This window comes from Lipomyces chichibuensis, assembly GCF_038497645.1.
Source record: "Lipomyces chichibuensis strain CBS 12929 unplaced genomic scaffold V1513scaffold_16, whole genome shotgun sequence".
Lineage (NCBI taxonomy): Eukaryota > Fungi > Ascomycota > Lipomycetes > Lipomycetales > Lipomycetaceae > Lipomyces > Lipomyces chichibuensis.
In genome coordinates this window covers 237084-252016 of record NW_027117468.1, presented here as the reverse complement: position 1 = coordinate 252016, position 14933 = coordinate 237084, and the positions used below count along the sequence as shown (strand labels likewise).

Here is a 14933-nt window from a genome sequence, read left to right as displayed (position 1 = left end):
AGTGTTGCCGATCGGAATTATACATAATAATAATAATTATAATTTACATGGAGTATCTCCGGAGCCCAACAACGGAGTTGCATTAACTAAGGATCAGCAAAAACATCTTCCGTTGTATCTATCTGAATAAATGAGCCGCCCAATTATAATCTTGCTGAAATTGATAAAAATTGCCGATCGTCATGTATTAGTGCCCGCTGTTGATACCGCAAAAGTGTGTTTGTTATGTGCGAGTTCGCGTCGAAGCGCGTGTCCGACGCGTCTTACGTGTTACTGTCTAAAGTGGCCATTTTGCAGCTTCTTGCGGAGTGATCAAATTTCACTCAAGTTTGGTCTGTACGACGTCGCTACATATTAAAAGCGCGCATTTACCCATCTGTAGTTCTTCCGCTTCTTGTATATACTACTCTTCCATGCTTCAAATATGGAAACTGTTCCCAAACCTTTCTGGAATGAGCATTCTGCTCGAATCAGTCAGAATCTGTGGTTGCCTTCTCTTGATCTCATCGAACGGGAATGGAGTGACGAAATCGTTAGTAAAGGCTGGGGCACCTGTGTGAGAAAGTCTGCCCGCGACCAGCAAATCACGGAGCCCTTATTGGTACTGAGGGAAGTGGAGAGTGCGTTGGGCGAGGAGATAGAACGACAAGAAAAAAAAACAAAGACAGACAATGGACAAGTACACAAAGAACAGCCAGGTAAAGTCAGGCGTTTCAGGGTATATCCGAGCACAAAGGGAAAAAAAAAACTTCGCAAGTGGTTCGGCACCGCGCGCTGGACTTACAACCAATGTTTGGATGCCGTGGAAAAGAAAAAGATTGGAAGAACGAAGAAAGACCTAAGAGCAACATTCCTAAATAAGGAGGCAATCGACAAGTTGGGCAAGCCCTGGGTTTTGGAAACCCCATACGACATCAGGGATGCCGCCATGGACGACCTTCTCAAAGCATTTGATTCCGCACATGCACGGTACAAAAAAGACCATAAGGTATTCAAGATTAAGCACCGCTCTCGGACAAAGTGTCGGCAAGAAAGCATTGTAATACATCGTAAGCACTGGTCTCATGGAAGAGGGAAGTATGCCTTTCTTCGCAAAATGAAGAGCGCTGAACCGCTCCCTAAGGAGCTGTCGCACGACAGCAGACTTGTATACCAAAGAACCACAGGCCACTACTATCTTTGCGTACCGATGACTTTGCAGGTTCATGAAGGGCCGTCTTCAGGTCGACTGATTTCTCTGGACCCAGGCGTGCGAACATTCCTCACTGGGTATACCCCAGACGGCGAAGTAGTTGAACTCGGGTCAAATGACATTGGCCATATATATAGACTGTGTCACTGGCTGGACGAGTTGCATAGCTCATATTCGGCCAAAGATATCAGCCGTGCAAAGAGGTGGAGGACGAAAAGGGCCGCAGCCAGGCTGCGTTGTCGGATTCAAAATCTGGTCGTCGATTTGCACTGCCGGATTGCCAAGTATTTGTGCACGACATTCAATCTTATCATCCTACCGACCTTTCCAGTTCAACAGATGGTGACACGCAGGGGTGGACGCCGGCGGATCAAATCCAAGACAGCACGAGCTATGGCAAATTGGTCTCATTACAAATTCCAACAACGACTTCTCAACAAAGCGCGAGAATATAAATCTTGCAAAGTCGTCTTGGTCTCTGAGGCCTTCACTAGTAAGACATGCGGAAGATGTGGTAGTCTCAACGAGGTAGGGAGTAGGAAAGGGTACGCATGCAAACAATGTCAGTTCGAATGTGATCGCGATGTCAATGGTGCGAGAAATATTCTTGTTCGTTACAGTACAGCGAACCAGGCAGTAGAGAAAAATCTACACAAGAATGAGTATCCACGACGGGATGCTCCAGTGCGACAAAACCCGCACTGCTAGAGCCGCCACGCCTTTACTACATTTGTAGTAATAGTGTGGCGCGCGATGAGGCTCGTCTCCTTCTCGGTATCCACGAGTTGCATGACCCTAGTCAGTTTCCAACAAAATATGCTTGCTTATTTTCGAGGAGACACACGAGCGCTTTAGTGAATAAACAAAGAGAACTGCATATTAAAAGTTTCGACGGTGACACAAACTCTAATTGCCGCACAGAGTGCTTGCTAAAGTCTGCCAAAGTCTGTCAAGGGGGACTTGCACACTATCCGCCGCAGAGCTGGCAACTTACTAAAAGTCCCTATCACGATCCTCGTGTTTGAATCCATACATAACGCAACTAAATCCCACTGCCGACGAGCATCACAACGACAGCTTCAGTGCTTGATCGGCCCAATTACAGCCCCGACGTATCCATCGGCTTAGCGGCTAGTCCTCTCCTTGTCTTCTACGAGCACGGATGGCGCCAATCGTCTCACCGACGGACTTTTTCGCGCCGTCCGCGCAGTCGCCGCCTGTTCCTCTTGAAGATCCGGCATTGTCGAAGCCTATGTCTACTGCACCGAAAGAAACTGGAAGCGGCACGTCAGCGACGGGTATGAGTTCAGTCCAGGACAGCGGGACACACGTCAGCGGGACACTGAAGATGACGTCGCAGGAATCAGCTACATCCACAACATCATTTCAATCTAAGCTGCCGCATCACAGGGAATCCTCGCCATCGTCGTCGTCAACAGCTGCGATAGATAGTTGGACTCAATTTTTGGATGCCATTTTGGAGCAGCTGCATTGTCCCATCGCGAAGTATGGCATCCCATCTAATGATTTCTCCGTACTGTCCTGTGGATGTGTGGCGTCAGAGCAATGGGCAAGATCGCGACTACCAAATTTGCAGCTCAAAGTGTGTCCAAACTGTGGAAATTCTACGGAATTGAAGAGACCAGTCGTTCCTTTACGAAATATTTATGATATTGTGATGGACAAGCGGAAGGAGCTAGGGTTACCGATTCCAGAGGAGATTGGAAGCGACGAGGAGGCAGAGGAGGAAGGTATGTCTTTATTATCGTATTGATGTGTTTGAGCAGTCCTGGAAACTAATTGGTATATAAGTCGACATCTGCCGTCCGGAAGCCATGGTACCTAAATTTCATTCTACTGGTCGTCGTAACTCAACACGAATGCCGCCATTATCGCGGTTAAGGATTGACACTGGACATCCGGAGAATTTGGACAGTGTAGGGTCTGGGTATGCTCAGTTTGATGTGGTTGTAAGAGGTTTTGTGCTAACCCACGATCAGTGACAGTGACTCACTAAGACGCGTATCTTCCACAGTTAGTGGTCAGTCCTCAATCAATGAACTGATCGAAGGACGACATTCTGGTTCGGATAGGCGACCATCAAGCACTATCGGCGGAGCTCCGCCATCACCAAAGATGAATCTTGTCAGCCTCTTCTCTACTGTTGCTCGACAGACATTTAATGCATCTTCAAGTGATGGATCTCATCACGGCTCGAAGTCACGAACCGATGATCATGAAAGCAGCCTTGCGTCATCGTCATTTACTCCTCCATCATCTCTCCAATCGCAACCATCTACATCGCTCCAGCAATACAAGACCTCCGGATTTCAGACTGCTCTAGAACCGTGGTCAGTGAATGCCAGCGTGGAATTCGCGCCGATTATGCTCAGCCCCGAGGATGAAGCTCGCGAGAAACATTTCGCGGAGAATTATCCTATTTATCGGAAAGATGTGCGATATGCAACACAGTCAAACAAGGGGTTTTCGGTGATTCCACGAGGCAAAGTTTTCGAGGCAACGGCTATTTCACCGGATGTCCGGCGATTAGCTCTAGTGGCAGAAAAGAGGTGGGAAGTGTTCACCATACCAACATCATACAAGCTAGGGTCTAACCCAGCGTTAGTATGTGTTGGAAAGTCGACTGGAGAATACGGACCATCTCTTGATGCTTGCACGCGAAGGGATCCGAATGACAAATTGCGAACGATGAGTTGGGCGCAAACTATGGCGGCAATGTCTAACCGGTTTCTTGCAATTGCTGGTACCCATGGAGTTGTCCGAGTTCACGATTTAGATAAAAGTGGTGCTCCTGTGTACACGGAGATCTCGGCCTATCCCATTCGATGTATCGCAATTTCGCCTGATGGAGTTTTACTTGCTTGCGCTGTCACTTCAAAGGATCCAGTATCCAACACAGAGTTACCAGTCATTGTTTTACATAACCTTAGTCACTTGATGGGTCTTTCCCAAACCCCTATAAAGTCCGTACAGATCGATATGCCATACAGAGACCCTATAAATACGCTCTCCTTCTCGAACGATGGCAAACTATTGAGCTGCAGCACTATTCTAGAGTCTCGATTTATGGTTATTAATTTGTACGACCCTGCTAATCCACGACTTGTCATCCGATCTTCTCGTCGACTTGACACGTCATTTGAATCAGAGGGCATCACATGCATTCGATTTTTTCCTGGAAACCGATTGATGGCCATAGCATCAGTGGCCAACAATGCCTATCCGATCATAGTCGATACCAAGATTCCATCTCAAACTCCGCCGCTCACGGTCTCTACACCAATGTCAGCAACTTCCACTGAACCTCCGGCGTTTTTCAATCGGACATATAGTGTCAGCAGCCAGAATTCGTTAGGAAATGGCGGCTTCCAATGCTTTCCTCAAGATGATGACGATGAATATGATGTCAATAGCGCCACAGTATCTAGCAGTGCTAATGGTATGTTCAGTAACCGGATGTTCGTACAACCTGTACTACCTATTACGTCCAGTGGCGGAGGCAGTAGCAGCAGTGGTGGTCTCTTGCAGCCGAAGATGGTCACGCGATTTCACGAAGTCGGGACAGCTATTCATCAGGTCGCTGTGTCACCTCGTGCGAACTCTGCTGCGTTTTTGGCTCGAAACGGAACTGTGTTCCTGACACAATTTGTGCGGGTAGAGGCCGAGCATCGCCGTGTTGTGGCTGTTGTTGATGTCACGAATGCGAATAAGATAAGCGAGGCGGCGTCGATGGCATTTTCACCCAATGGCCAAAAGCTGATCATCGTCGACCGTAAGGGCATCCTTTATATTGAGGACTTCGGCGTCGGAACAGAAAATGGCGAGACTTTGAAGAAGTGTAGGATTATTAAGTGAGTAATGTATGAGAAACACTTGTATTAGACGGCCACCAAACCCCTTATTTTGATTACGAACAAAATGTCGAGATCTGGTGATGAGAAACGGTAAATTGGATTGTATATATAGAGCTTGTATGTTTTGCTTTCCTTTTTCATTTTCGGCATGTTTATTGGCGTGGATTGAGTTTCTTATTTTTTCGTTTTGACCTGGCGTTGGACAGTTTTGTAATTATTGAAATTGTGACATTGGTGGCAAGTAACCATGAAACCCTGAATATACGATGCAATGAATATTCCTTAGAATCCTGAGTATTAATAGGTCGCCGTGCAGAATCTGCGATCAATTAATAATAATAATATGCATTTGCATTGCCTCGTCGTATTGCCTCTGCCATATTTGGATATGGAATACATTGATATAAATGTGACAGTTTATTTGGTGCCGGAAAGCGCATATAAATTCCGTCGTATGCTCTTAACGAATTTGGGCCCAATTTAAATTAAAAGTGGAGCCGCGGAGCTCGTGCCAGGCACACTTTCTCTTTTTGTGCTCATTCAATGTTACGACGCCGAATTCGCCTCGAAAGTTTTTGTTCGGGGTCCGGTTTAGAGTTTGTTGCCCAGATCCAAACCGGCGCCGACCACAACAAAATAATCATTACTTCTCGACCTGAACATTTTCTAGCCAGCAGCAACACACACCATAAGCCCAACTCTTACAATATTCTTACTTACTCAGCGAACTTGCGCCGGTGTTGCCATTAAAAGCTCGCTCAGCCGGGTTCCTTGTTCGAACGCGACCCGACATATATCTTTAGCTGCAACACGCATTGGTTCAAGTCATCCAAACAGCCTGGCCAGCCCGCTACGCATTTTAGGTCGCCACTGCGATAATAACACTAGTAGCATTTGAGCATTGAGCTACTGCAACATGGCACACAAGCATTCCTCTAGCAGCGTGTCAATGGCATCCGACCGCGACGTCGACGAAGGCGACTTTCTAGTCCCAGCCGAGTCCATCGAGAGCACCAACGAAGTCCAGACTGCCACCGCTGCCTCGCTCATCGGAACGCGACCGACACAGGTTCTCGTCAACCCAAGACGCGTGTCCGGCACTCCGTCCATATCGTCAACTGTCTCCAGCAGCACCGTCACGCCAGCAACTGTTGGAGCCAGAGGAAAGGGCATAATGGCGCCGCCTCCCACTGCACCACGAACAGTCTATGCCGCTCCTGTACCCGAATATAACAGTGATCTAGGGATTGGACCGCCATCTCCGACGGCGAGTACGACCAGTTTTTTCACGTCTACTAGTGGCGTGGAGCAATCTGCAAACGAGACAGACAATTATGTGGATGCCGTGGACGACGGTTATTCCTCGAGAGCATCGACAGAGACTATTCCCGCTGCTGTTGTTTCCTCTGCAGCTGTACCATCTGCTGCCGCCGCACCGGAAGCTGCTCTCGTGGGCTTCGAGTCAACAGGGCCAGAAATGACGTCGTCGGACGTGTCAACTAACCGCACAGCTGTGCCAGAAAGTAATGGATCAACACTGTCCGAGAAGGCAGGTCTGGCTGGTTCTGCGGTTGAAGTTGGTTCTGCTCCGATAGCAGCAGCGACTATCGGGAAGGGAACGATGAAGACCTTGTCTAGTGTGACGAACAGCGCTGCTAACACGGGGAAACTTCCAGTGGCGATATCAGAGAAAGAGGTCACATCCGAGAAGAAAAGCAATAAAAGGAAATGGGTAATTATTATAGCTCTGATTGTGGCGATTGCGATTGGTGTTGCTGTCGGGGTGGGTGTTGGTGTCGGCACCAGAAAACATCAGAACAACAGTAACAGTACTGCTGCGGGTGGTGCCAGCAGCTCGGCTGTGTCGTCTACTGCACCTACTAGTTCGTCAACTGGAGCTCGCTCCAGTGCAATCAGTACTAGCATCTCCGTGGTCTCCGAACGGGCGTCTGTCACATCAGCTGCAATTTCCCGGGCCACTTCCGACACATCCTCTATGTCGCCATCATCAAGTGCGAGTAACACAAGAGCATTGTCGTCATTCTCAACTGTGACTACGACACAATCATCGCCTTCCAGATCATCTCCCTCGACGACTTCAAGTGTATCCTCAGACGATTCAGTAACAACTGCTCCGTCGTCAGCGAATCCCTCACTCACCGTCTTCAGAACTATATATACCACTATGTACCCAACAAGTGTGGTTGACACAAGAACTTATTTGGGTTTCCCATTCAAGACTACGGTTGTCATGACTACTACGGCTGTGAGGACAGCTATCCACACATTGACAGTTTCGTAATAATAATGCATCTGCATCATTCGTACTATAGGAATAAAGTTTGGTTGTTTGGAAAGAACTTTTTTGTTGAATAATAGTGCTCGAAGTGTGTAATTTATGGTTAACCGTTGATTATATTTGATCGTGATGAAAGACCAGTGATTATTGGCAATCCGGTCGCACTACTATAACTAGGTCAGAAACTTTAGATGTCGAGGCGAATTACAATTTTTGATAACCATACATTATTGTGAAATTTCATACGTTCTCCATAAAAGAGTTCGCACGAACTGAGATAAGAACCGGCCACAACTTTGTGCTTTGACTATTATTAGCACTCGATTAGCCAGTCATCATCTGCAGTAAACAATTTACGCGCGCGCTTAAGCACCGTGTCAGATCAGCCGACCACAAGACTTATTAAATATAAATATAAATATAACAAACACATGCCTTGCTGCGACATCAACGGGTTAACAGTGTTCCTCATTTACTGTGATTTTTTTTAAGTATTCCGTGCAAATACTGGTTTATTTTATTAAAACATCCAATTCTCACTTGTAGTACTAGATGCCCTCGAAGCGACTAATTATTCTCTGTGACGGTAAAGAAATTTGACTACACTGCCAAAATCACGCCAATTTCTTCAGGAGAACAAATAATTTACTGACTTTAAACTTCGTGTAGGGACGTGGCAGAACTCGCTGTCAGATGCGGACCAGAATCCAAGCAATGTAGCCCGACTGTCGAGGGCAATAAAGACCAATGACGATCGAGATAAAACTGCACCGGCGATTCCTCAGATAGTTTATTACCATCCAGGTCTAGGCACAGAAATTGGACCCTTCAAGTCATTCAGGAATTTGTTAGCAGGTACGGTGTGGGAACAATCTAGTATTTGTGGAGTCTTAGCTAACTATTAGGAACTTAATTAAGGCGTGTTTGGATGGGGCATTGTGGAGCATATTAAGGACGTGTACAGTTTCATATCGTATAATTTTGAAATTGGCGATGAGTTATTCTTCTTTGGGTTTTCCAGAGGTGCATACCTTGTCCGTGCTGTCAGTGGATTTATTGCGGACTTTGGGATTTTGAAGAAACCTGGCATGTCTGAGTTTGTTGATGTCTTTAAGTTGTATACCGAAAGGCCATTCGACGAAAACACGGAACTTCAGGAGGCGCAATCTAGTTTGATTGAACACAATACATTGATTGCGCCTGGCTTGGTTACAGTGAAAGTTATTGGCTGCTTTGACACAGTTGGAGCATTGGGAATTCCCAGAATTCTCCCATTTCAGAGTCACAGATATGAATTCCTTAACTTGAGCTTGAGCAGCAGTACGAAATTTTATGAAAAGATTTTTAAACTAGGCTAATCCCTCATACACTAGATGTTGAGCATGCGTTTCACGCACTCTCGCTGGACGAGAACCGGAAGCCATTCGAACCGACTCTCTGGTTTTTTACAAGCCACCACGATCCTCAAAAATTCAAGCAAGTCTGGTTTAACGGCACACACGTAAACATTGGCGGAGGTGACATGACTTACACGGTCAGGGGTTCCAATTTATTGAAATCAAGAAACGATAGTCCTAATGTACTTTCAGACGGCACGCTGATTTGGATGGTCTCCGAATGTAAGGATTTGTTGAGTTTTGACACCGTTTATTTGCACATTGACATCATGGCTGGTCACACTGAACGGGACGGGAAAATGAATTATGCTGGGACGGACGATAGGCGGGCAAATCAGCCAATTCCGGTGGAACGGACCACAGGATGGCAGCCTGTTTGGTATTTTGGGCCCATCTGCAATAATTATGGAGGGATCAGAGGCAAGCTTTATCTGTTATTGGGCAAGAAGACACGTACTGTAAACAAGTACGTGAACCAGAAGAAAGATACATCGAAGGGGTTTTTTAAACGCGTTATCACTGGCGACTTCAAGAGAATTACTGCGTTTGAAGGAGATTATGTGACAAATGAATCCGTGCATGAATCTGTTGCTTATCGGATGCTGAAGTCGGGGAAGACAAGCTGTCCATTAGTAGGGCTGCAGCTAGTCGATTCGTCTGAACCTCTTACTGATACACAGATAAGTCTTCTGGCATTCAATGGCTTCGAGAAGACGTTCTGGGGCGAAGAGCGACAGGATATTTTAGATCCGATAGGCTTCACTGAATCCGTCGAGACACAATAATAAAGCGTAGCGTTAGTTATGAGTCTGTTAAGAGGGCATCGTATATATAGTATGGTTTCAAGTTAGCTTACACAATAGTATAGCATCTGTAGTATAATTGCACTAATAATCATTTCATTTGCACGACTATACAAATACAAAAAACGTAGTACACTACTTAAATTTGCAGTCAGCATCCTTGCGGATTAGTGAAAAGAAAAGCAATTCGATAGAAATTATTGTCCCTCGGAAGTCTCTAAAACAACCAAAACCGTCCAACGCCATGCTCGAGAAAAAGAAGCAAAAACACAATATAACAGGTAATTATTTTCATAGGAAATTGAACATATGAGGATCCTGCGGTAACACTGCAGTATCAGTATGAGGAGTGGGTGTGTAGTATGCCTTAGGTCCAAAAGGCGCCGTAAAATCCCTTCTCAAAGCCTTCATTTGATTGTACCCGGGCATTTGAGGAAACTGATTAGCATGCATCGACTCGGTCTCAGCCTGCTCATATTTCTGTTGACTTGAAGCTGTAGATGTCGCAGTCAAAGGATTCCCAAGCATACTGGGACTATTCACGACTCCAGGGTTAATGACACTCAAGTACTTGTCTTCATATCTAGGGCTGGCGTAAAACGACAGCGAGAAATGAGCTTCACCAAATTTCTCATCAATAATGTCGCGTGGATCGGCGGCGGGAACACGGTAATCCAGATCCTTCGAGTGCACAAAGATATATGCGAAAACTGTGACGAAGCACAGGAGTAGTGCATGCAACGGCAGCGATGCAATAGTAAGGTACTTGAACAGATTTGGAACCACCTCTGATGCATCGGATTGCTCCCGTTGAGCGCGATAAAGAAGCTCAGGTAGCGTCAATGCCTAACTGACGTATTAGTTCATAATCAATACCTGTTAAAAAATTACTGCATACAGTACAGAGAGTGCCGACTACAAGATAAAGATACGCCACGACCCTGTATCCCCTATTTCGTGCACTAACCCTTCGCAAGATAGAGTACGCGAACACAGCCGTCATTCCCGAGACCAGCAAAGCAATTAAGCAGATTGCCACAGAGCTTCCAGCACTCGCAGTTTTGGATCCCATGTACCAAAGCATCGACCCTGACTGCGCAAAGCAAGTACCGAAGGCGCTTGAGTCGTTGGCATAAAGGATATAGACGGGAAGCCAAAAGACAATAACTGTCCCTGCGAAAACGAAAAACTTCGCCGCAAACTTGAGAATTGCGAGAATCAAACGATTGTCGGAGTGCATATCAGACTGTAGCTTCGAGTCGTGATATTGAGATGGCGATGTCCGCAGAGACTCGACGATTGAAGGCAGAACGAAGATCAAGTGGCAGATTGGGATAGCCACAGATTCCAAGCACAGTAAAATCGGCAAAACCGACGAGCCATTCATCTCCGAGTTGCATTCGCTACTACCGACCCGTGAAGAAACAATGAGATTCAATATGCTGCAGATTAATAGGACAACGGAAATGCCTATTGCACGTCGTTCAAATGCACCAAACAAAAGAAACCATTTCGATCGAACGAAGGACAGAAGGGACACCGAGTCAGAATACACATATTTGACCAAAATCCTCGCAACTGCAGTGAAGGCCAGAATAACGGAACAAACGCACGCAATAACCGACGAGATAGTTAGAGGATTCATGACTGTGGTATTCTCCGACTAGGAGTCTGCTTGAGTCGCAGCGAGTGGTAATGGCTTAGAATCCAAACGAACGGAGGGAATAACCGAGACGAGAAATAAAAAAAACCCCCAGGGATTAATCAGTTGCACAATACGGACGTGGAGACCTTAAATTGGCTTGGCTCGCATGCCCAGTGCCGCAATGGACGCGAATATGATGTAGTCGATTATTGCGTTAGGATCGCGTGTTCGTGCGGCTCAAAACTTGTTGACGCGTTGGAACGTGGAAGGGGCGTTCATTGCACGCGAGACCACATGCAAGGAACTCGTCCCATGCATGAATAATTTGTACCCCCTGCGCCTGCTCCCGCATGCCACCTACGCATCTTTGTGCCACCTCAGTGCGATCCGGACCAATCATAACAATCCCGCTTAATGTCGGTTTTCGATGTCGGTCAATCCATTAGACATCAACTGCGATCGTCGTCATATTAATTGATCCAGCTGGTGTTTACAGCCAGCTTCATTATTCATGGATTCAGAGCAATCTATCGCACGCGTATTACAGGTAAAATGTTAGATTTCTATCAATTAAACAAAACTTATTCGCCAAAATTGATTGGCCATCCAAAGAAACAATTTCATGCATTTTGAAAGATCCAAAGAATTTTTGTCATGAAAGAAAACGGGGTCATGAACGTCGTCAAAATAAAAGAAATGCAACCACAATACCGCCCAAAAGGTAAACTCCAAAATAGCTGAATAAACACCCCTATTAAAATTAATAAAGTGGAATAATGACCACCAAATGACTGAGCCTTGGTGCCAGATAGTATTTATCGCCATCTCGGCTTCTCCTTCACGGTGCCCATACTTTTCCGCACAGAAGTCTTCTTGGTAGAATTTCCAGCAGATTCAGCCAAAATATGAGCATCTTCAGCCGATCCCGTAGCATCTACTGTAGTGGGAGATCCGTATTTGATGTAATACTTCTGCTGAGAGTCCGGTGACAAGCCGGTCGGGATCTTGTAAGCCTTTGCTGCCGTTTTCAGCGGAGTCTGAGGTGGAAAGGCTGGCACGGGAGGGACGGAAGCTTTACCGTCCTGGGCAATCAGATTCGCTCGTGACGGTTTCTTTGCTAATGAGGACAGATTTGGCGTGCTAACATGATGATTGAGCGTGGCAATAGAAGGAGGTCCGAACGGATCTCTGGACGACACTGTCCGAATCTTTGGGGTCCTCTGAGATGTATGAGCCGGAGTACGTGATTTTGGCAAGGTAGTGGTCGCTTTTGCAATTTTACTAGTACTTGTAGGAGCGGAAATAAGAGGCCTCTTAGCAGACTGACTCACAGACATTATTGTCTTCTCCTTTTCTGCCTTTGCTGTGCGCACCGAATTAGAAAATACCTGACTCTGCTTCCTGGTTGGCGTCGTAGGGTCAACCATGCTAGCCGTGCGTCCTAGTTCATGCAATTTCTGGTGTTGAGACGCCGTCGATGGAGGAATAGCAGGGATCGGGGGAATGTCAACTTCCAAAGTCGTAAACTTCGGTTGAGGTATACACGACACCCGGCGTTTAGTATTCTGATGTCCGGTAGAAGGCGTTCGAGCCCTTGTCAAAGATGATGGTTCGGTGAACAACTCTGGCGTGATAGAAGGTCGTTTTCGGATGGGAATAGCGGATGGTGGTGCTTTCAGCGAACGCAGTTGTCCCGGTGACACAGACCGTATGGATAAACTTGAGGACTGCAGTGGTCGAGTCTGGTGAGGCGTGCATAAGTCATTCTCCTTTGCCTTCCTGGCAACAGTCGGAGTCTGTAGGTGAGGCTCCTCGTCAAATGGAGATGACGATGGCGACAAATATCCCGGTGAATTAGATTCCGTATTGGAATGAGCCGACGTGCGTGATCGGCTGCGACTGCCTCTGAAATTGAGCTCAACCACATATGCACAATTGGAAGATACAAATGACCTCATAGAGGATCTAGATTCGCGACCCCCCGTTAATCCGACTTTCGTCCTTACATCTAAGTCATACTTCTCATCAAAGCCTCGCATGCGCTCGTCGAGATTGTTCCAAAAATTGGTGAAATGCAAATGCTCTCTTTTAATGTCTCCGTTAATTGTCAGTTTGTCCTCCATAGCCCGGGAGAGCAGTCCCAAAATTTTGAGTATCTCAGGAACTATCTTTCCAGCTTTCTGCTCATATAACTCCTTGTGTCTTTTGATCGTGATATCATCGTGGCCGTTCTCATGCACATCTTCGAGGTCATTCATGACATGGTCAATTTCAGTCATCAGTTTCCGCGCCTATGCCACCTATTAGCACTTGGTCTATTTTAGTTAATTATTCCATACCTGGTTGCAAGCTTCAGCCAGCATGCCAGTCCATCTATCTTCGCCCATCTCTCTTTTAATCTTATCAGCATCAAATGAGAGTTTTTTCCACTTAGTATCCAATGCTGCACGCCTTGTGACTAAATCTTGATGCGCGTCGGGGAAAGGTACAAGTCGTGGAATCATGTCTCCCATCTTTGCATCTAGAAGGTCAAGACTGACACGAAGAGGCTGCATCTTCTTGCAGAGATAACACAACCTAGCATAAACGTCGGCATTCGATTCCGCATGACACTATAACGCGTACATACTTTGAGTTTTGAATTTCGTCTGTATCTCTCAAATTGATGAGCTTCCCATGTCCAGGGACAGGACTCTGCTTCAACGAAGTCATCAACATGTCAACATCTAAGGCATCCTCTAACCTATCTTCTTCGATAATATCATGTGTTCGTTGACATTGCTGGAGTTCCGCTAAAAGTATTTGACTTTCTTTCATGACGCTTTCGAGATCAGCCATGACGGAATCGTGAAGTTCACTCCACTCAAGCGCGATATCGACCTGCTCCCTGCTCTTTCGCAAGCTATTCTCAATTACATAAACAACTGATAAAATATCCTTGCCAATACCGTGCGTATGGTTGCCGTCACTCGTTCGCAGTTGTAGAAAGTCGAGATGGCTTTTCAATTTAGCAAACTGCTTTTCAACTAAAACTAGACCTTCGGCATCCGCCGCTACCAATCGAATATCATGCTGCACTCGAAGCTCTTCAAAACATGCTCTAGCAGTCTCAATCTGGTGAAGAAAGCTCGCCAGCGCTTCGTCACTCACATCCGCGGAAGGCAGAGGAATGGACGATAGCAACGACCCTGAACTAGCGAAAGGCAATTTTGGGTAATCAGACTTCGAATATCTTAATAATGCTCGAGACGGCGACGCCATGCTGTTACGTGGATCGTCGTCCAGTTCGCGGTCGCATAGAATGATCGCTGAAGATATGAGCGGGAACTGTTGAACTGTAACACGGTTTGTTTACAAAACAACAGGGGTAACACCTGATTAAGATAATTGCGAGTATTCTCTTCCGAACTAAATTGGCTTTGGTGTATTGCACTAGGAGTTCTTGAGACAGCAAGGTATGAAATAGTTTAGTCGGATTTGAGATTGGGATCGATATGACGGTATGGGGACAGACGGACGTAGATGTCATGCGTATAAGCCAATTCCTCTTAGAGAAGTATGTAAACAACACTAAAAAATGACTAGCTGTTTGCGGCTAGTTTCCCCTCCAACGGATACCTTGTGCCGACGCAGCTCTCAAAAGTTTAATTACGAATTGCCCTAATCCCATATTGTCGGTCACGTGAAGGTGGAAATCTTCAGTCATATCATATCATACCATA

At 46.2% G+C, this 14933-nt stretch overlaps 6 protein-coding genes across 6 annotated transcripts; 4 read left to right on the top strand and 2 right to left on the bottom strand.

Annotated features, from left to right (window-relative positions):
• Window positions 1-48: 48 nt before the first annotated feature.
• V1513DRAFT_415052 (putative transposase DNA-binding domain-containing protein) lies at window positions 49-1900 on the top strand (the record flags this gene model as incomplete). Its single annotated transcript, XM_066895801.1, has 1 exon — window positions 49-1900. The coding sequence occupies exon 1, from the start codon at window positions 425-427 to the stop codon at window positions 1898-1900; it is 1476 nt and encodes a 491-aa protein (XP_066753547.1). The 5' UTR covers window positions 49-424.
• A 268-nt stretch (window positions 1901-2168) lies between these two features.
• On the top strand, window positions 2169-5120 carry V1513DRAFT_445124 (WD40-repeat-containing domain protein; the record flags this gene model as incomplete). Its single annotated transcript, XM_066898069.1, has 3 exons — window positions 2169-2943; window positions 3005-3140; window positions 3193-5120. Coding segments are annotated over exons 1-3 (2597 nt in total), but the record flags the coding sequence as incomplete, so codon positions are not given.
• Window positions 5121-5721: 601 nt separating this feature from the next.
• Window positions 5722-7591, top strand: V1513DRAFT_445122 (uncharacterized protein). Its single transcript, XM_066898068.1, has one exon. It carries the CDS (start codon window positions 5984-5986, stop codon window positions 7367-7369), a length of 1386 nt encoding a protein of 461 aa, XP_066753545.1. The 5' UTR covers window positions 5722-5983; the 3' UTR covers window positions 7370-7591.
• Window positions 7592-8034: 443 nt separating this feature from the next.
• Window positions 8035-9702, top strand: V1513DRAFT_469504 (uncharacterized protein; the record flags this gene model as incomplete). Its single annotated transcript, XM_066900135.1, has 3 exons — window positions 8035-8221; window positions 8285-8686; window positions 8740-9702. Coding segments are annotated over 3 exons (1398 nt in total), but the record flags the coding sequence as incomplete, so codon positions are not given.
• Window positions 9607-11583, bottom strand: V1513DRAFT_445111 (uncharacterized protein). The gene is made up of 2 exons (XM_066898067.1): window positions 10465-11583; window positions 9607-10412 (listed from the first exon to the last, which is right to left on the bottom strand). The coding sequence occupies exons 1-2, from the start codon at window positions 11209-11211 to the stop codon at window positions 9858-9860; spliced, it is 1302 nt and encodes a 433-aa protein (XP_066753543.1). The 5' UTR covers window positions 11212-11583; the 3' UTR covers window positions 9607-9857.
• Window positions 11584-11758: 175 nt separating this feature from the next.
• V1513DRAFT_400133 (uncharacterized protein) lies at window positions 11759-14706 on the bottom strand. Its single transcript, XM_066895478.1, has 3 exons — window positions 13841-14706; window positions 13551-13788; window positions 11759-13502 (listed from the first exon to the last, which is right to left on the bottom strand). Exons 1-3 carry the CDS (start codon window positions 14470-14472, stop codon window positions 12027-12029), a joined length of 2346 nt encoding a protein of 781 aa, XP_066753542.1. The 5' UTR covers window positions 14473-14706; the 3' UTR covers window positions 11759-12026.
• Window positions 14707-14933: the final 227 nt, after the last annotated feature.